The following is a 21,267-nucleotide window of genomic DNA, read 5'->3' as shown; positions in this document are numbered from 1 at the left end:
GTCGATTTTATGGGGATATATAATTTCCCTTAATTGACACATACATGTGGAAAATGTTTACATCCCTATCAGGGCAAAGCTACATCGGCTCTTAATCAATAATGCCTATTTATGAAGTTCTCAATGACAAAACCCAAACCCTTAACAAACGAAATTCAAAAACTCATAATTTCCAAATTAAATCGATTTATAGTGGTATAGATATTTTCCCCATATGTACACATTACTTTGAAATGTTTAAAGACGTGTTAGTTTGTCTTAGCTGTATCAATTGTCGAGTTTGTGAAAGGTGAAACGAAATCCCTGAAAACACCCCAATTATTATTGGATTGTTTGAAAGGATTTATCATTCTGTCTATCGGATCTACAGTATTACTTTCCATTTTCCTATTTTACCCACGAGAACACACCAAATGCCATAAATTGTTGCTTTTAGTATGGGATCCGGAGAAAATGGTAAATGGTCCAAAACAACCTATGACTGACACCATCTTTCTCACAGTTGTAAAGGGAACATCTGAAACGTGGATAAAATACAAGGTGTCTATATTGTATTGCATTATAGGAATATCTGAGTCTGCACCTCATGTACACGGTTTGAATTTCAGACTTTATCTGACTTCTTTGTTGTGTACACAGGAGTTTCACCATCTGGAAAATGGAAGGAAAACTCCCAGGCTGTGTCTGGTCTTGTCTGGACTGATTCCCAGAAATAGCTCTGCTTGAGAAGTCACTTCTTTTGGACGAAAGAGATGGAACTGGCTCTTGTCTTCCTGCTGGTTGTCACAACTGGTAAGTTTACATTAAACACACCATATTTGGTGAAGAGCATTACAACTAAAAATTCAAACTGCAAGCAGTGATATGCGGGCCCTTGCACGCTGCACGTTGGGAATCCAGCGGGTCGGGGCCGCCGGCTCCCCGACGTGCAGCACACGAGGGTTGGCATATTCCCCCTTGTAGTTTACATTTTTTTCTCGATCTCGTTCCTTATTCTTCTTTAAAAACAATAGCCCAAAAAGGCGACTTTAACATCTTCAAAAACTCTTGAAAGTTGGTGCTTGACGTAAGTTTCGTGAGGTTTGGAGCATCGTTTGACCTTAAGATAAGATTAAAAAAAGTCATACTATAGCATTGAAACGTATCAATGGGATTTTGGGGGATAAAGTTTGCAGTAGTTTGGATAGAAATCCAAAGAGACACACCTTATATTTTTTTTAATTGACTTTGATTTGAGGTTTTTTTAAAAAAAATTTGGTATTAGGATTTTGTTTTGTATTATTGTTGAGCTTTGGTTTGATATTAGTATGACTGCATTTACAACACAAAACCGCAACTGTGTGGCTTACCCTTGGACTTGCCCTCTGTGAAACATGTGGCTTACCCTTAGAGGGACTCGCCCCCTCTGTGAACTGTGTGGATTACCTTGAGCGGGGCTCGAACCCGCATCCTCATGAGGTCACATGGCAATTTTGGTCGCGTTTGAATGAATATTTGTGGACGGTGGAGTTATAGGTTGCAGTGAGCCAAAGATTTGTCACAATGCATTATATCTCCAGGGAAGATTGGTGGTGCAGTCGTCAGCACTGTTGCCTCTCAGCAAGAATATTAGGGGCTTAATCCCTCCCTCTGTCTTGATTTAAAAAAGAGATCATACTATAGCATGTTGTCCAAATTATAGTCACTTTTTGGGCGACTTTTTGGATGACTTTTGGGTCATTTTTTGGCCACCACGCCACGGCCACACCGATCACCGAAAAACAAATTCTTATGATAACTTTTAATTCCAAACATGTTCAGAGTGCACAGAACACATTTCAAGTCGGTCTGACAAAATTTGTAGGGGGAGTTCGTTAAAGTACAAGCGTGAATCGCCCAAAATGGCGACTACATTAAAAATGGCAGACTTCCTGTTGAGTTGACGTATTTCGTGCATGTAGGCCGGGACATCTGTTTAGGGGGCGCTAGCGAGCCATTTGGCCACGCCCACTCGCGACTCCACTAAAATAAGAAATTTATTTTTCGCCAGGAGAAACGCGTGTACCAACTTTCATGAGTTTTTGAGTATGATAAAGCAGCCAAAAATGCAGTTGTTTTACGGAGAATAATAATAATAATCGCTTGAATAACAATATGGCTTTTGCACCATCGGTGCCCGGGCCCTAATAAACATGAAGCAAGGGTGCTGCCTTGATTTGGAAGAAAGCCATTTGTAGGTTGGGGACTTGCTTACACTTGGCTTGTCTTGGTTCTTTCTCTCACTGTGTTGACGTATTTGGCTGTGGTGTCCCCAGCTACCCAGCCAACACCAGCCGTGTGGTGAATGGGGAGGAAGCCCAACCATACAGCTGGCCATGGCAGGTGAGTCAGTACAGCATATTAATGGAAAGATATATATACAATGTTTTTAGTACCTTAAAACCATGTTTTAGTAATTCATTCTCTGATCAGACAAGTTACTGATCATACTAGAGCAATTTTTTAAAACAATTCCACAGTACTATATTGTAGTACTGTATTTATAACACCTACTATACATGATGGAAATCAATGGTTGGGCTGCCCCACATTACCTGAAAGTGTGCCTCTGAACAAAATGTACAAAATTACCCATCTGACTTATGCTGATCAAAGTCTTTCTGTCTTCTTTTAGGTTTCATTGGAGTCTTTCTTCCCCACCTGTGGAGGAACACTTATTGCTCCTACCTGGGTCTTGACTGCTGCACACTGCATCACGTGAGGAAAAGTGTCTTTGTGGCGTTTGCTTCTCAGATATGGTCAGTAAATGTCACGTGAGGTACCTGAATTCATTGCAAGATGTTTTTTCTTGAGATGATCACGTCAAATTTCAAGACTGACGTGCAGAACAGAACAGGAAGCAGAACTGAGGGAGTGGAACACTGACATTGACCTTTCCTTATGTATTGTCTCTGATGTGAATTTCTGAAATGACTTTTGTTTTCCAGTTTCCACACGTACAGGGTGGTGCTTGCAGAGCATGATATGAACAAGGACGAGGGACCAGAGCAGTTCATCATGGTGGAAAAAATGTTCATCCATCCCAAATGGAATGACAACTGTGTGTCTTGTGGGTAAGATGTTGCTTTGTAGGTCTGTTATGAAAGATGAGGGAAATGTAACGTCGTTGAAAAAAGTATGTTTACTCTGTGTACTCCCATCAAACAGCAGCTGAGTAAAGATCATTTTTAATAAATATAAACAAATAAACCTCCACCTGTGGAAAAAAACAGGCACTCTACACAGTTGAGTCAACGCAAATAAAAATATGCAATTACTCACATGTTTAATGCTTCTTTTAATCCCGTTGTCTAGGAATGACATCGCCCTGCTTAAACTGGAGAAGAGCGCTGTCATCGATGACAAGGTTCAGGTGGCTTGCCTGCCGCAGCATGGTGCTGCTCTCGCCCACAACCAGCCCTGTTACGTGACAGGCTGGGGTCGTCTCTACTGTGAGACCCGCTGCTGACACCTGGCTCATATGGAGTGTGCTGTATTCAAACGATGCATCAAATTGTCATTTTCTCTTTAGCTGGCGGCCCCCGGGCAACTACTCTACAGCAGGCCCTACTTCCTGTGGTGGATCACAGCGTGTGTAGTCAAAGTGACTGGTGGGGTAGCTCAGCAAAGACAACAATGGTCTGCGCCGGAGGAGAAAGCAAGTCAGCGTGCCACGTGAGAAACAACCCCATAACATCTTGATTCCTGTTGTTCTGGGTTTTGTACCCTCATGGTTGAAATGCACTTATTGTAAGTCGCTTTGGATAAAAGCGTCAGCTAAATGAAATGTAATGTAACGTGATATTATATTTATGTAAAACAAACGGATATTGTCGTTCAGTGGTCCTGTATCCTGTATCTATCGTCAACTTCCAGGGAGACTCCGGAGGCCCTCTGAACTGTGAGGGCAGAGACGGCCGATGGTACGTCGAAGGAATTACTAGTTTTGTGGATGGACGTGGATGTAATAGCCCTCGAAAACCCACAATCTTTACCCGTGTGGCCTCTTTCATCCCCTGGATCAGTGAGGTGAGGGAAGCGTCCCGGAACCCACAAATTAATCACTTTGCATAAAGACATGCAGGAGGCTCTTTGTGGAATGTACGAACTTAATCTTTTGATATTTCTCTGCAGACAATGGCCAAAAACTGAGGACGTTTTCACAACTGATGAGACGGAACAATAAACTATATAATTAAATGCTCAACCTATTTTTTACTTGTGTTTCATTCAAATATACACAGATAAGAACTACAATAATGTTCAACAAAAAAATAAAATGTACATTTCAATTTTAACACATATTTAACATTGTAAACATAGAAATTACTATTATGAAAACTGAAAGTCAAACCCTGTATATTTATTTACTGTATTTGAATAAATTCAGGACTTTATTATGAACATATCTAAAAGAAACTGAAAATGTAAAATTGTAGTTTAATTGGAATATAACTATGATAGTTGACTGATTATCAGTTTAAGTTTGAATTTGGATCAACAGCCACAATTAAGCTTTTATCCCTCTACTGGCAATTTCCAAAAGACTGTTCTCCTTCAGCAGCTTTGGCTTAAGACTTTACATGATGCAGGGTAAAGTATTACGAGAAGTATTCATGGGTCGGAAGGTGTCCAGGTGAAGAAGTTCATTCCCCGCAGCTCCTCAGGTAAGTAGTCCTGCTCTATGGGACCGCTGAAGGCAGGGTTGTATTTATAGCCTTTAGCGTAGCCCAGTTCTTTCATCAGCCTGGTGGGGGCATTGCGAAGGTGCAAGGGGACGGAAGGCAGGGGGCCTTTGTGGTTTCTCAAACAGGCTTTCACATTATTGTAGGCCTTGTAGATCTCCACAGACTTCGGTGCTCGTGCCAGATAGACCACACACTGAGCCAGGATCACCTGATCAGCAACGGATTAAAGAAAGGAGAGCGGAGGTAAAGACACCGGGGGAAAAACGTGAACATTATAATAGTAATAATAATGACGATTAGTCATACAGCAGTTGTCAAGACAAAGTTATGAAGTGCTTTGCATGGAGGAACCAGGATCAAAACATTTTCAAGACTGAAGGAATTAAAATCAGGCAATTAAAATAATACAAATATGGAAAAGAAATTGAAAAAAAAAAAATCCCCAACAATAAAGATATAAGACAACAACAGTAACAAGAAATCAGGTTACACATGTTGGAAATAAGAATGTTGTGCTATAATTATTAACAGGCTTTTTTTTTTTTTTTAAAAAGATAAGTTTTGAAAAGTGATTTAAAAGATGTCACTGATGCTGCAAGCCTCAGATTCTCAGAAAATTAGAGTTGATATGTCATAATTAAAAAGACTAAATAACAATCTCTGACTACCTCACATTCAGGCATCCCGATGAAGTGACAAGCCTGGAAGGCAGACACAGCCTGCGGGAGAGCGCAGGGATCTGCCATACCTGAAAGAGACAAAAGACGCAACGTGTCCAATCACACTGCATTATAAAATAAAACTGTCTTTTATTATTGCACAAGTTCGCTGCATGTATTAGTTCGTTTCAATCCAGTCAGGGTTTTCTTTCCTATGACATTTTCATACTACAAACGGCGTTAAAAATATACTGTTTAGGAGCATTTTGACAACGAAAAGGCTTTCAGAAAATATCTAATATGTTTTAGGTTCACGAGGTAACAATCTGTGTCTAGTCTGCTAACAGATGGCAGCCAGGACATAAGAGGACCGGCGTCCTCGTGTGTGTGTTTGAGTGTGTTAAAGTGAGAGTGACAGAAAGAGGACGAGAAGGTAGAAGGTGCACTCAATTTAGAAAGCCTGTAATGCAAAGCCTGTTGCACGCCATGTAATACATTACGCGTTACCTGCAACTAAACAACAAATGAAGTTGAATATTCGGGGTCAGCCCACAAATTTGTTGAGCAAGTACAATGCAATAATCACTTCTGAATAACATAAAATATATAAAACAATACTTTGAGAATTACTACTCAATCCACGCAAATTGTTAAGCAAATGGCTTTATTTGCCTTTATAGGTTTTAATTTTCCAACAAATAAAATTGTTGGTTTTTACATAGTGATATAGTGCATATACTAGCATAATAACATTACATACACTAAGTAAAAGAGCTGGCGTGGAGGGTAGAAGAGGAAAACTGAAGGAAGCTGATGGGAGTCTTTAATTAAGAGCTTTGATTTAGGAACAACCAAAAGGCACTGAAGGCACAGCCTGCTCTCTGGTTCATATGAAATGCTCATGTCAGTGGTGTAACCATGACTGAGTACAGTACAAACATTACCAACATCATTTTAAAAATTACAAGCAATCCATGCGGGGAGATGGGTGAATCAGAATAATGCAGTCTGCTTTTTCGGTGATTGTCAACTGTATGTTGGATGATTCAAGTTGGAGAATCGTAAATAAATACAAGCTGAGATAAGATATATTCACATACCCACATCCTCACTGGCAAAGCGTACCAGTCTGCGAGCCACGTAGAGTGGACCCTCACCCCCCTCCAGCATGCGGCCCAGCCAGTAGAGAGAGGCGTTCTCATGGGAGCCTCTCATAGACTTATGTAGCGCTGAGATACAGTTGTAATGCTCCTCACCTTTAAATGAGAGAGAGACACACACACACACACACACACACACACACACACACACACACACACACACACACACACACACACACACACACACAATCACTACATGTAGCAAGGAAAGAGGAGCCCCCTGCAGGTGGCATTTAATCAACCACTTTCCCAAGCCTTCATCACGTTGGTGTGAATGGTTGGATTACAAACATATTGTCTCATAAATGTAAATGCTGCACTAACACAAAGAAACACAAAATAAAGACTGATCAGATCATACAAAGCCATAATGAAGAGACAAATGCTGTCTCCATGAAGGTCATTAGTCAAGCTGAGACAGAGTTTCATCACCCTGTACGGAGGGGAACAGTAAATCTCTATGTTTTGGGACAGCTGGGTGTTGTGTAACAGGACAGTGTGGAGGACTAATAAGTCTTATGAGGGGGAGTTATTGATGGACGCTCCGCGAAAGGCGTAGACGATTGGAGCGGCTAAAACTACAGGACGGTTAATAACCACAGCGCTGAGTAGTAGTGTTGTAACTAGGAGAACAAAGCAAACACTGAATCTCTGCGTTATTTAGCTATTATAGTTATGCAATCACCTTATTACAGTCATTTCTAGTTGTTCTAGTTGTACAGCACACAAGTCTGGAGGAGAGTCCTAAATCCGCAATTGTTTAGGGCAGGGGTGCTCTACTAAGGAACAGTGATCACCATTACTGGAAAGTGATATGATAGGGCTGTTAAGCTCAAAACATGCAGTTATGTACCTGAAGAGATTGACAGCAGCTGTTACACTCAAGCTGCTGAGAGGATTTTGATTTGTAAAATATGTAGTAACTGATACCCGCCCTTAAATAATCTTTCAATATGCCTCTAATTGTGTGAAACCCTCTTTGCCAAAGGCCCACTATTAGTAACGCTTCAAAGTTATATCGATGTTTCATCTAAAGTTACAGATGATTCAGGTGTATTCTGAACAGGACAGAACCGATACAGGGACGTACGATTCAGACGGCGTTCTACGTTTTGGTCCAGTCCTCAACAAAACTGTTGATATAGATATGTAGGGTAGCTGTGCAAAATGAAAAAAAGAAAAAGGACAAGAACATGTCATGGTATTATTAGTTGACATTTTTTATGCTTTACAGGAGTTACTTTGGAGAATAAGTCCCATAACATCTGCCCTCCCCTCACCCCAACCGGTCGAGGCCGAACACCGCCCACGTCTGAGTCTGGTTCTGTCTGAGGTTTTTCTCCCTGTTAAAGGGGAGTTTTTCCTTCATACTGTTAGAGGTTTTTCTCCCTGTTAAAGGGGAGTTTTTACCTCCCAGCCGCTCATGTGGTAATTGTTGGGTTCCTTTGTATAATGTTGTAAAGTACTGTTATAAGGACTTTACCTTGTTAAGTGTGCTAAAAAATAACTTGTGTTGTGATTGGGGCGCTATACATATAACATTGAAGTAAATTGAATTAACACATAAGCACATCTGAGCTTACCAGCTTTATCGTAGAGAATATGGGACCTCTGGAGACCCTCTTTGATGTGTTCCTCCGTCACCAGTATCTCCTGAGGAGGACCGTCTTGTGCTGACAGGTTTGGTCGGATCAAGCTCACCTGAGCTTGAACAGCCAGCTGGAGACTGTTGATTCCTGTTCTTGCGTCGCCATCACAAAGGTAGGCTATGGTGTCCAGGGCTTTTTGTTCAATGAAAGTTCTTGGCCTAAAAACAATCATACATATCAGACATACTGTATCTGTGTCAATACTTTTTTAATATGGGCTACAATGAAGAAAATTCAATTCAACTTTATTTATATAGCGCCAAATCACAACACAGGTTATTTCATGGCACTTAACACATTAAAGTCCTTACAGCAAGACTTTACAATATTACACAGAGAAACCCAACAATTCAACAATTCCCACATAAGCTAGGAGTGAAAAAACTCCTCTTTAAGGGAGAAAAACCTCCAACAGAGGGAAGGAAAAACTCCCTCTTAACAGGAAGAAACCTCCGACAGAACCAGGCTCAGGGGTGGGCGGTCAAAATACAAAAACTCATCCATCAAACTGATTAAATACTGTCTATTTCATCACATGTATAAATGCTATAATGCCATTTCTTCACATTTATCTACACTGACAGTGTATGTAAGATGATGCAGCACCACTGTGGTCCAAACAAGAGGAGTCACTCTGACATGATAATCATTCAAAGCAAAGTAACTTATATGTTAACTTAACTAACTAACTAACTAACTAACTGTAGTTATATATAACTTATGTTAATCTATTTATTGTAAATGTAGTACTTTTGCTTCTCGCTCAGTAGATTACACTGTAGGTTCCCATGGTGATATACCAACATAAAAGTGAGAGAGATTCACTGTGGTTTAAGCCTCAAATAAACTGGCTAACCCTTTAATCCCAATATGTGTCACAGGCCCAGATTTCATTGCATCCCAAACCATACAGATGATACAGCTGTAATGTAATAATAATAATATAGCTCTCCCTGTAGATCACATACCACCTGCAGCCAGAAGTTAACAGCCGTCAACCCATCTGCCAAAACCTCTTCTGTCAACATATCAGACCAGACCAGACCAGAGCTGAGGGGATTGCTGTGGCTCCGACAACTACTAACACACGCCTCCCATAAATGATTTAACTGAACCCACTAAGCCAAGAAAAAATGAGAAGGCCTTCCACTTAACCAAAGGATTCTGGATTGTGTGACGCCGGGAGACGCACTTACTCGTGTCCATCTGTTTGGTCCTGATCATTGGGATTTGCCGGATCTTGTCCCAGGACTCTGATCCCAAGCGTGGCCACGGCCCTGCCCAGGATCGAGCCCATTGCCTCCACTGACAGCTTCTCCAGAACCAGCACCCTGCACCTGCTCAGCAGGGCAGCATTCACCTGGAAGGACGGATTCTCGGTGGTGGCTCCAATCAGAGTTACTGTCCCGCACTCCACATGAGGAAGGAAGGTGTCCTATAGATACACAACACACTCTGAGTGACAACAGAAAGGTGAGCGCAGACAGCGAAGCAAAACAGCACAGAAGACAGACCACCTGTGAAGTCGTGCAATATCAAGGGTGAGTGTTTATTCTACTACCTTCATAAAACTTCATTAAAAAAAGGGGATTTGATCATTTTCATGCCACCAACACAAGACAAAGTCACTTGCATAACTCTGTTATGCATTGTCATGCTTACGAGGTCATTAAAGATAGATTTGGACTAGTCCTTGTTGCTATCTGATATAAGGATTTAAGGGTATTTAACACAGGACTTTACAGAATCCTAGACTGGTTTACTAAAGCTGTAGTTTTTAAAATAAAAGTAGAAGAAACAAGCAGAACTCTGATTGAACTGCTGCATACAGGCATTCAACTGAAAAAAATATATCATACTGTAAATCAAGGAATCTGTATGTATTTTCAGTAGAAAATAGAATCACTTCTTTTACGGACTCTAAATCCATAACAAAAGTTTTCCAAGGATCAGACGTCGGAGCTGGAGGAATTGGATTGTTTGTGAGGGAATCAACTGAGTGAATATTTGGGTGACATTTTCTCAATGATGCCCGGTGATGCAGACACGCTGGGCTGTAAACTATTTACACCGCTATATTTACTCCTGCAGAGAAAATGTAAGTGTGGTTTGGCAGGAGGATGGACTTCTTAAAACATCTTAACAGACTACAATAAACGTATTGACGCTGCCATGACTTCATATGTACGACACAGAAAAGGGGGATAAATCCAAACATGACCTGTAGCACAATGTAGAAATTCTATCGTTGCGCCTCAATAGTTATTCTGATCACTGGCTGGACTTTGTGCCTAACATTACAAACTTTGATCCAGAGCACATCTTTCTGGCTCAATACTCTCACCTGTTGGGATTTGTTGAAGCGATGAATCTCATCTATGAACAAGATGGTTCTCCTCTTGCACAGTCGCAACTCATTCTGCGCCTGCTTGATCACCTCTCTAACTTCATTGGTTGACGTGCTGGTGGCAGACAGCGTGACGAAACGAGCTGTTCCCTCCTTTTTAATGGAGCTGGCGATTATGTGGGCGAGAGTGGTCTGAAAGATAAACAAATCACAGGAGCAATTGAATTCAAATGTGTGCACTGCAGAGGGGGATCATACAATACACCTTCCTCTGAGAGCCTTCTGAATCTGTCCACTGTTGCTCCTCATAGGCAGCTCCAAAAATAACTGTTCAATGGGGAAACCTGAACGCTATAAGACAACTGACAGGAGGCGTTAAAGAGGTATCGTGTTAAGAAAGCATGTCAACAAAGTCTAAGAATGGCAAGCGGCTGGACAACAATCTACGCTGGTAGCTCGGCATACCCAAGAAGTCATTAACATGCTCTACTGACACCTGACCAAGAGAACAGTGGCGAGCCCCGACCTCTCTACACACAGTGCAGTTGGGCCGAGAGTGATACTGGATATTTCAAAACAACAATCTGAAGGGTTAATAGAATATGTGGAATAGTGTGGTTTTAATGCTACAACCAATTACTTAAAGCTAGATTTATCAAGTTCGACCAATCTGTCTTCTATCTTACTTAAAAGGTAATTCTTGGCTTTAGTCATTTTGTAAATGATCCTCTCCCCTGTAAACAATTTACACAAGTGATTTAACAACAACAACCCCCCAAAAAAAGATTTCCTTTTTTTTTTGTTGGAAAAGTGTCATCTTTTGTTCTGGTAAATTGCAAGAATAGTTTCACGTTTTCTGGTATTTTAAAGACCAAACAGTTGGTCAATTAATCTCGAGCTGTAACGATTAGAGGATCAATGCATGAACAGATAATTCACTTTTAATTCTTTTGATCATCTGTTGACATATAAATAAAAATACCAAATATTTGCTGGTTAAAATTTAAAATGAAATGATTTGACTTTTTTTGTTTTTGAATATTTTGGGTGTTTTATAATCTAATGATGTCATAGTACAAATAAATCAGTCAGGTGGACCGTACCAGGATTCATTTAATACTTAACTACATTTCGCTGCTAATATTTGAATACTTTTAGTTGAGTAGGATTTTTCCTGCAGGTGTTTTACTTGTAACGGAGTATTTTTTTTTTTTTTACATTGCTGTATTGGTACTTTTACTCAAGTATAGGATGTGAATATGTCTTGAACCCCCCCGATGAAAGGGAGGAAAAGCTGCTGCATCATCATCTCAGCTGTGAACCTCCACACCGACCTTTCCGCATCCCGGGGGGCCCCAGAGGATCAGAGATGGTATTTCCTGGGAGTCGAGAAGAGGCCGGAGGAGCGTTTGCTGCCCGACAACTTTACTTTGACCAAAGTATTCCTCCAGTGTGTTTGGTCTCAGAATATCAGCCAGAGGCTTGTCTATTTTAAACAATGTCCTTGGCGTTAAACCCGTTTTCACAGTCTGTCCGTTGGACGCAGATGCAGCTTGTTGGCTCTCCGGGTTCTCCGAGGCTGCTGGTCCAGGATCAGCCTCATTCAGGAAACGTTTCACCCCCTTGTTGACAGCGCGGACGGGACTTTGTGTCGTCATAAACAAACCAGTTCGCTCGCTTTGAGCTGTAACTTTCCCCTTGTTGTTGTGAAACAGAGGAAACACTGCCGAGGACTGCTGCGGAGCTGCCATGGAGGAGGAAGGAGGGCTGGTCGCAGATTTGTTGACGGGCTCCGCACTGATACGGGATTTCTTCTCAGGAGGTCCGCTCTCCTCCGGTGTTGACGGGCTGCTGTCGGTAACGCCGTTCAGCAGACACACGTCGAGATGTCCGTTAACAGTGTCAGACGTGAAGTCTTTAAAACAAACGGGACATTGCACCGAGTCCGGCGCTGCAGATGTCATCTCGGTCGCCATGTTAATTTCCCGCGAAACGTTGGACTGTAGTCACGTGACCAAACACGTTTTCGATATTTACCTTAAACTGTGATGTCCAAATGCGACTTACCGTTTTTATAAGCTAACTGAAAATAGTGTGTGTGTGTGTGTGTGTGTGTGTGTACAATTGTGTTCATTTAACATTTTCAGTGGAGTTCCCTTGATATATTTCCTGTTTGTGTTGTTTACGTGCTGATGAAACAGTCTGACGTCAGAGTTTTTCTGGTCCATCGTTTTCTTTTACGGAAGCGCATGGCATTCACAAGTGAAAAAAAACACAACTTACTATGTCATAAATACGAAGATTTCAAAACAATCTCATATTTACCATGAAGTTATCTTATAATGACAAGATTATGTACAATAATAAAGCCAGGAAGTGAAATACCTAAGAATTTGCCTGAAGATTTGTCTTAATTATCAAGGTAATTCATGCATAATTGTCTGTAACAATTTGATCAAAACGGTGGTATGTGAATGCTGCAAGTAGCTACAGGTAGGCCTACAGTAACAGATACACACTTGGCCCTCAGGACCTTTGTGTGTTTATTGATTTTTATTTAACCAAAATGAACAATTTTAATTATAGAATAGATTTTCTTGTTAAAACAAACAAACAATAAAAAAATAAATTAAAAAAAAAGTCAATGATGAATTCATAACTAATTAATTCCCATATAACTTGCAAGGCTGGATTGTCAGATTTGTGGGGCCCAAAAGCAGCAGAGTCACTATGTTTTCAGTCTGAATACCTGCTCAAATTTGACCTGTTGGATTTCATACTACTCAGGTAGTTGCACAGTATTAAGGTACTATACGTAATTACATTTTTAAAGGAAAGTAAAACGCAAACATTATAATTAGGAAACAAACTCTATAATGATTTAATGGTGTCATTCTCTCACAAACTCTATTGGTCCTGTACCAAAGCCTTCCGCTGTCTATCCGTCTCTGCTCAGATAAAAGACGTCGCCAAGAGAAACACACCGGAGAGGCCAACCAGGCTGGGAAAGATGAAGAGAAAGCTCAACAAGGAAAGCACTGGCAGCCAAGTGTCCCCCTCAGGGAGAATGACAGAGCTGAAGTCAGGTCGTCAGTGGGCCAACAGCCGAAACATGACCATGCTGGCCTTATTCCCTTATTTACAGAAGGTGAAAACCATGCGCTGCTTCTGGGAGATGAAGTTTGAAACAGAGGTATCCATGAAGTTCATGAATTCTGGAGCAGATTTCACAAATGTCAGAGTATTGCGGTCGTATCCTTTTAATCAGCCTTATTAACCTGTCAGAGCAGCAGTGTAGGGTGCTGGAAGTCATAATTTGCCCAAATTGTGAAATGAGACCTTGCCATGATCTATTCAACCATTACAGCTATTACAGCTTTGACAGGTATTTGATGATTAAGATATTTTAGTATAGACTGTCAAAAACAAATATTTACTGAAGTATACAGTGGCAAAATATGGCACCATGTTTCATGCCCATACTGCACATTGAAGTGTGACAAAAGTTAAAGAGCAACTGTTATTTTTGGATTATGTCTATGTTAACAATTGCCAAATTATGTGATAACCAAGATGTGCCAAAAATAGTGTAAAACAAGTAGCCTGGGATTCACTTCATCACATGCTGCTGTTGAAACGTAGGGAGTGTACTATGAAGCAATTAATCAAAGACCATGTTCCTTTTTTCCCCTTCATGGTAGCTAATATATCCATTTGAGCAGTGAGAGCACAGCTCTCATCCAAAAATGAGCTCATTATTGTATTTGGCAGAGAAGGCCAGAGGAGGCTGGGGAGGTTTTCAGATATGCCGCACATAACTGCGTTTGGCCACCGTTGGGCAGATGAAGCCTTCTTAGCATTGTGGCTAAATTTTTCACACCCAAAATGTATTTGTTACGCAATATACAAAAGACTGTGTTGTTGACCTTAAAAGTCCTTAAAAATACGATTTATACATTTAAATCAGAAGTTCACCTGGCATTTTATAATTATTCAACATTTGAATAGCTGTTGTGTTTACACTATATCCTGCAATGTAGATATACTAATAAGTTAAAGTTAAAATAAAATAGCTTCAGTTGCGACTGTTAAGTGTGAGCGCCCATGCATGCGATAGTCTGTGTGACATATGCAGCAGTAATCCAATAGCACAGGCTATTTATTTACACTATATCCAAGTGTCTGTGTTGACAGGCAGACGAGACCCCCAATCACAATTCTCTCAGTTTTCTCTGTCAGTGCTGTGTTGAAGATTCATTTCGTGGTTCACATAGTTTCTGAGTGAAGGACGTGATAAGGGACATAACATTAAAGGCTTGGTTTCTAATGAAGATGACTGGATAGAGTGAGAAAGAGCTGTTCCCTCAGATACCCTTTCCTGGCACCTGTCACTCTTTTGTCACGAGGACACAGTGTCCGTCCTTTGGCTGCAAGTGCTGATAGGAGTGGGGGGTTGACTGAATTAACAGAGGCTGTGGAGGATAGTGTGATATTAATATTTGGGCGGTCCTCACCCTAAGAAGGTGCTGTCATCTGCTTCACTTGAGACACTTCTCTCTAAGCTCCAAGAGGCCCTTTGCTAGTTAAAGATAAGTAAAGCGAGGCTGTAGAGTAAGGATGAAGAGTAAAGTGAAAGGCATGGAGAACTTTGTCACAGTCGGGGACATTTGGCTAGTCAACAGCATGTGTCTGGTTGTTTCTTACCTCTGGCGCAGGGTGTGGGATTTACTCTGCTATAGGAGGAGGCAAAGAGCATCTGCAATTCAGGTACATAAAGGGTTGTGTGACTTCTGGAGCAATACTTAAAGCTTAGTTAAAGAACACTAACACATGTTTGTTTTTCTTTAACAAATGTAACTAGAATATTAACAGAGCAACAGTGTTTATAAATGTAGCTCTTGTTAGCATGGGCATCAATATTTTACAGTTTCTCTTTGCATGGTTTATTACCTGAGAATTTCCCAAACTATCTTTGATACTGCAGTCTTGTTGGAGAACTTTCAGGACTTTTCTTGACTGCTGATACCTGTGTAAGATGGCGTTTGGATGATAGGTCTGCTGAGGCGACGCTACTTCAGTTGATGAGAGGAAACAAATCTTATACATGTCCTGAATACCATATCTTCAATATTATTCATAGGCCTATTGCATACCAATGGGACTATACTGCAGAAAAACATGATTGCATTTAGAGTTCTGGTTTCTTTTCCTTGGAAACACTTATTGAGTTATTGCTTCAACAGAATACCAAACTAATACTGTAAATCCTACCAAAAACACTTCAGAGGAGATGGCAGCAGATGGTGGAGCAAGAACATTTATTACTCGATAAATTTACTGTCCTCACAGGAATGTCCAACCAGAAAGGCAAAATAGTTTACTGACACATTAAAGCTACACGTGCCTTCCTCTTTTTCTCCTTCTTTGTTTTTAAATGTACAGATGGCTTAGTTTATGTGTTGAGATGCTTCCAGAATTGTAAAATGAGTTACAGTAAGAGCACCTGGTATGTTTTATATTTGTGAAATTCTATATGCGCTAAATGTCAAACTCACTCCCTTATATATGTGACCAAATATATAGTGGTCTGAATTCCGACAGCCATCTTAAAAATACTCCTCAAGTTTTGGTTGTTGCAAAGTTGTCTGTTTGCTCTGTTTGTTGTGTTATTATTCTTAGGTATCTTGAAAGAGGCTACAATGCACAGTTGACGTCAAAATACCTGATCACACATGATGCATATTAACAGTTTGAATTATGTGAGCAATATTCAGCATAGGAGCATGATGGGTCTTGTGTTGTATTGTAGCATCACATTTCACAAATAATAGGCTCTCAGCAACTCCTTATGACTGAGACAAATCTGGAAACTAATGGAAATCTAAATAAACATAGTTGAGCTCATAACTCTGACAGTGTCATCAAAACTGAACATTATTATCTATTAAAAGATAATAATATCCACAACCTGCAGATCTAACAATCTTTTATGCAATTAAGTTTTTATTGTTGCACTCACTCCTCTTATTTTATCCTCCATATAGATGTCACGTTTAATTGAATTAGTTAGCTCAACATATGGCGGATTATCCTCTCAGCAATAATGTGATCCTCAGTAACGCAGTGAAACGTGAGCTCAGTAGTTTCGTTGCATTTGTGTTTTGCTATGTTATGGATAGGAGCAGGAAGGCTAAAACACGAGATCAGGGTTGGTGGTGTTTATTGGAGCAGGGTTTAGAACCTGCTGCAGGGGCACAGTGCACTCTAGTGGCAGAGGGTGGTGTAGTGTTTCTAACTGAATGAGTAAATATTGTCTGAAAATTCTGGTTTTGCTGCCATCTAGTGATTTTATGTGGTTGCTGGACTGTGGCATGGCTTTATGACCACAATGGTCTCATCACTGCACATTAAATTGACTTCAAATGTGTACAGATCAGTGCACAAAAGCTTTTCTGTCTGATAATATCAAATAATTGACCATTCTTTTCGCTTTTCACGTTTCCATCTCGTACAATGCTGATACAGACTTTGAGATTTCTGCCTGGGAGTAAATATATACTGTACACTAGTGTATGTATACACCGCTGCTTATAAATACACACATCCTGTATTTATCATTAATGCTGTTTTAGTATAGCGCAGAGACAAGCTGAAGCCCTCTCACCATCTCTTGTTTCCATTCCTCTCTTGGCATTTAGGAGATGCAAACTGACATTTACTATACTAGATCCACAAGTATGTGACGAAGCTTTCTTTGCATTCTGTCGCTAAAATGAATACCCTTTACGGCATCCTCAATATAAAACACATCTTACAATTCCATACTGATGATAATAGTGGATATGGGAATATCTTCCTCAATATGACTGTTTAGGTGTCACTGAAGTACAATTAGGATTACTTTTGCTGAATGGAAAAAAAAACAAGTCTTTGTGAACATATCTGATGCACCATAGAGCTGAAATTACAATGATGTAGTCAAATTTATAGATGCCGTTTTTGTTCTTCAGCCCGTCAAACGTGAATTTTTTTCAGGCTTTCCCAGCCCTCTAAACTGACTACCTCTGGGTTTTCAGTCAACTCAAACTCTAAGAAATTGCTGTGGGTATTTTGTTTTTCTATTTTCAGACAAAACAATTAATTCAGTCATGAAAACCATCCTTAGTTGCTGCCCCAGAGTTACGTTTTGCCACTCGTGTAGGGTGATTTTTTTAGACTTTAAAGTGGAAACAGCCATCACCAAGCATATGAAGTATAATACTCAAAGGATGGATTTTGACTTCAGAGCTCCATCATCCTTTATACAGATGAACGATGCCACCTACTGTTTGAAATAGAAACTTTGGCAGCAGTGATGGAAGATATAGTCAGACAATGTAAATCATTAAGAAGCAGGACACAATATAAAATATTCCATTGTAAATAAAATTATAGTAGCCTACAAGTTCTTTGAAATTGTACTTGAGATCAGAATGTGAGTAAATTTATTCCACTGGTATTGGTTAGTAAAAAAAAACAAAACGATGAGGCAAGTAAAGCTTCACATAATTTAGTTCATAACACGTCCAATTTCAAAAGACAACAGTGCACATCCTGTGTAATGCATGCACAACATGTACAGACTTGTTGTGCATGTAAAACAACATTTATAAACTGCGACATATTTGCATATGTAATAATTTTGTATAATATAGTCAAATGTGGTCTTATTACATTATATAAACAAACCCCCAAAAATGTGTTTACACGCCAATAGAAAATATGACAGGGGAAGAACAGAGGAGGACCGCTCAGACATTACCACGAGGAGTTCAGTTTCATGGCTGCCTCACACATTTAAGCCCACAAGTTTCCGAGAGAAAGTATAGCCAGCGCTGGCAGAGCTGAGCGATGTGCGAGTGGAGACGGGAGAGGTGACTGGACAGTGGCCACAGCACACATCCCCGGTGCTTCCCAGGACATTGTGTTCTCTGTAAATGGAGGTGGGCCTCCATTTTTAACAGTTCGTCTAGTCTGAGTGCCAAACAAATAGCCTAACAGAGGGTCGTGTAGGTCACATTATTCACCCATTTCTCTTGTCTTGGTTACCGACTTAAAAAAGAAAGAAAGAAGATTGTCTCTAAATAAAAAAAACTAAAAAACATTGGTGCATTAAAGTGCACTTTTTGCTTTTTTTTCATACTCATGAATGTCAATAAAATCCGGCCCAACTCTGTCAATGGTTCATGTATTTTATTTGGTGTATTGCATTTTTTTCACATTTGTTGACATTACATAAACAAAACAATAAATCGATTAATTTAGAAATAATTAGCATCATTAGCTGCAGCCCTACATGTATGATAATAATGTTAATAAACCAGATTAAAAAAAAAAAATATTGTACTGCTTCTGCACGAATAATATTTTGATTTCACATTCATCAGGGATACAAAGAATACATGGTGACCTTAAATGTTTGAAGGTTTACTATTTAAAGGCTCTATCCCCTGTGCTGTATATCAATTTACATTTAAATTTTTTCCACTCCAGAAGCCCTTAAGTTCACACTACAAGGTCAACCAGGACACGCACGCACGCACCCACACACACCCACACACACCCACACACACACACACACACACACACACACACACACACACACACACACAGTACGTAAACATAGGATTATTCAGCACATTTTATATGGACTTTCTGAGCATTTAAGCAGATGCCACTGTCTCCAGCCATCCTGATAATTTTGCTGTCACATTAACTAAACAACATTTAATGATGCACCAGTGGACCAGGCAGAGATTTCTCCACTGCCCCCTTGTGTGTACACATACTTGCTCTTGGCAGGTAAGGTGAGAGAGGACTTTGAGCACCGCTCATGATGCCGTTACTTTCTTTGGCTTTAGTTTCACTGTAAAGTGTAAGTGATATAAACTTGATATTTGTTTTATGTCATAAGCCTCAGAGACCTAAGGTCTGTCTATCCCCTGCAGGGTTCAATAACCTCAGAGTAGCCCTCTACCTCTAAGCAATGAAAGATACACTGTAATGTGATAGTGCCACCATAGTTTTGCACTCAAACATTCAATGTGCAGTCACATAACATTTTTAACAATGCCGTGTCGCAGAATCCTTTTCTTTCCCCTTTTTATTACAAAATGTGTAACAAAAACTTTAAATTCTTTCCACTGCTTGTGTGGAATAATCTCTGCACACCACTGCATAAGACAGTTGACTGTTTTTGCCCCTCAAATTGACACAACATGCTGCGAATGACCTACGTTGTCTGTCATCTGTTGGCATTCAAAGACAGGTGTGAGCGTCCATGCATCTCCCCGAGTGATTGATGGCTGGTTTCACTCCCATCTGTTTCTGCCCCGTCAGAGTTACTTGTACGTTCTGCTGTAGCCAGCTTGCTCGAGTGAACCTAGAAAAGAAAAAAAAAAAATACAGGGCAACGCAGTGGGTCAGCATGCTCTTGCAAATCTCATGGGTGTACGATTTTTCTAAGGCTTTGCACAACACAGCTTGGTTCTTTTCCACACCAGAAAGAGATCAATGTGCAACTTGGTGTGGTAAGTACGAACTGACAGGTGAAGTCCTTCCCTTCTCTCACCTTACCCCACTCGACCTCCCTCTATCTGCCAATTTCACATCCCTCCTTGGTACCTGCACCCATGGGTCCGTGCAGACTTTGGCTTGAGTCAGTGGAGTGAGGAGAGTTTGGCTGAGGTCACCGTGGCTCAGTTTGCAGTCTATGCCTCTGTTGTCAAAAGTATTTCATGGTGGTTTGAGCAGAGCTGGATTCCCCGTCAGTTCTGTCAACCATGAATTTATGGGGGCAAAGTGAGTTTGAGAAGTTTGTGAAGGCAAAGTTGTCAAGAAACATAACTTCATTAATCATCAGTAAATATAATGCAGCTTTAAAGTTATTCAAATAAATTTAATTATAGCATTTATTCTCAGATGTAGCTCAGTGTTTGCTCAAGTATCTTCTCAGACCCTGTAAATTGAAATAAACACGTGTCTGTTGTTTCTAGGGAACATGGATTACAGTCATATTACAAGTGCTCAGTTAAAATGGATCCCTTACTCTTTGAAGGGAGGTTATCACTGGCTGTTTTTGTCAGTGAGCAGGCATCGTATAAATCATCTGCGTCATCCGTCTCTTCTTTCAGCTCCGGGGGCAAAAACATCTTACTATAGGTCCCCTCAGCCAGGGACCACAGGCTTCTTCACATTTCCCCTGACACTGAGTGGAAGTTACAGGCTTTCAACAGTTAATGAGGGAATTTGCATTGTAACATGGTGCTCATTCACAATTGTACAGACAGAACCACGTGCAGCAGAGCCGAATAATGAGCAGAAAAGTCTTTCAAACTCGTCGAAGCCATGAACATTTTAATACAAAACTCATCTTTAAAATTGACATAAATTAGAATTTTTAGATGATCTCAAAAACCCACCTGTGGACTCCATGTTGTCTCTCTTATTGAAGAGTTGTATTGTTCACTCAAAAATGCGAACCACGTGTGTCCATCTGTTACAGTGAGTTAAAGCCATTGTCAGTGGAATAAAAAAAAATAAATTGGTACAAATAAATGAGCATGATCCTACTTGTCTTACACGCAGAGGAAGAACTGTGTACAGTGACCATTTTGACACCTAACAGGCAAGTGACGGTGGAGGGCTTAGCACTTAAAGGCTCTCAAATGTCTCATACCCCAAGCGTTGCCAAGCCGCCACCCCAAA

General features: G+C 40.4%; 2 protein-coding genes and 1 long non-coding RNA gene across 4 annotated transcripts; 1 reads left to right on the top strand and 2 right to left on the bottom strand.

Moving 5' to 3' along the window:
• The first annotated feature begins 437 nt into the window (after positions 1-437).
• On the top strand, positions 438-4,222 carry LOC138203243 (proproteinase E-like). Its single transcript, XM_069157995.1, has 9 exons — positions 438-456; positions 711-792; positions 2,295-2,361; positions 2,654-2,736; positions 2,967-3,092; positions 3,334-3,470; positions 3,551-3,693; positions 3,895-4,047; positions 4,153-4,222. Exons 1-9 carry the CDS (start codon positions 438-440, stop codon positions 4,168-4,170), a joined length of 828 nt encoding a protein of 275 aa, XP_069014096.1. The 3' UTR covers positions 4,171-4,222.
• On the bottom strand, positions 3,316-12,734 carry wrnip1 (WRN helicase interacting protein 1). 2 transcript variants are annotated; one of them, XM_069157468.1, is made up of 7 exons: positions 11,856-12,734; positions 10,519-10,713; positions 9,371-9,609; positions 8,109-8,332; positions 6,466-6,621; positions 5,375-5,454; positions 3,316-4,914 (listed from the first exon to the last, which is right to left on the bottom strand). In XM_069157468.1, the coding sequence occupies exons 1-7, from the start codon at positions 12,495-12,497 to the stop codon at positions 4,633-4,635; spliced, it is 1,818 nt and encodes a 605-aa protein (XP_069013569.1). In that variant the 5' UTR covers positions 12,498-12,734; the 3' UTR covers positions 3,316-4,632. The 2 variants fall into 2 exon arrangements, with proteins under 2 accessions (XP_069013569.1, XP_069013570.1); XM_069157469.1 differs by having other exon boundaries at positions 4,743-4,914; positions 5,380-5,454.
• A 6,106-nt stretch (positions 12,735-18,840) lies between these two features.
• Positions 18,841-21,192, bottom strand: LOC138203278 (uncharacterized). Its single transcript, XR_011178705.1, has 4 exons — positions 21,142-21,192; positions 20,609-21,055; positions 20,132-20,333; positions 18,841-19,942 (listed from the first exon to the last, which is right to left on the bottom strand). It is a non-coding gene; the product is annotated as an uncharacterized lncRNA (long non-coding RNA).
• Between the last annotated feature and the right edge of the window lie 75 nt (positions 21,193-21,267).

Source organism: Embiotoca jacksoni, unplaced genomic scaffold (genome assembly GCF_022577435.1).
Source record: "Embiotoca jacksoni isolate LCO1_2020_lvr unplaced genomic scaffold, fEmbJac1.0.p SCAF_22, whole genome shotgun sequence".
Taxonomy (NCBI): Eukaryota; Metazoa; Chordata; class Actinopteri; family Embiotocidae; genus Embiotoca; species Embiotoca jacksoni.
Note: the sequence above shows the minus strand (reverse complement) of the source record. Positions and strands in the feature narration are given on the sequence as shown.

Coding starts and splice junctions, on each gene's coding strand:
- LOC138203243 (XM_069157995.1), top strand. Junction 793..2,294: donor CCTGCTGGTTGTCACAACTG/GTAAGTTTACAT, acceptor TGGTGTCCCCAG/CTACCCAGCCAACACCAGCC. Junction 2,737..2,966: donor ACTGCTGCACACTGCATCAC/GTGAGGAAAAGT, acceptor TTTGTTTTCCAG/TTTCCACACGTACAGGGTGG.
- wrnip1 (XM_069157468.1), bottom strand. CDS start 12,497: ATGGCGACCGAGATGACATCTGCAGCGCCGGACTCGGTGCAATGTCCC. Junction 8,333..9,370: donor GACCAAACAGATGGACACGA/GTAAGTGCGTCT, acceptor GATTGTTTTTAG/GCCAAGAACTTTCATTGAAC. Junction 4,915..5,374: donor TCGGGATGCCTGAATGTGAG/GTAGTCAGAGAT, acceptor GTTGCTGATCAG/GTGATCCTGGCTCAGTGTGT.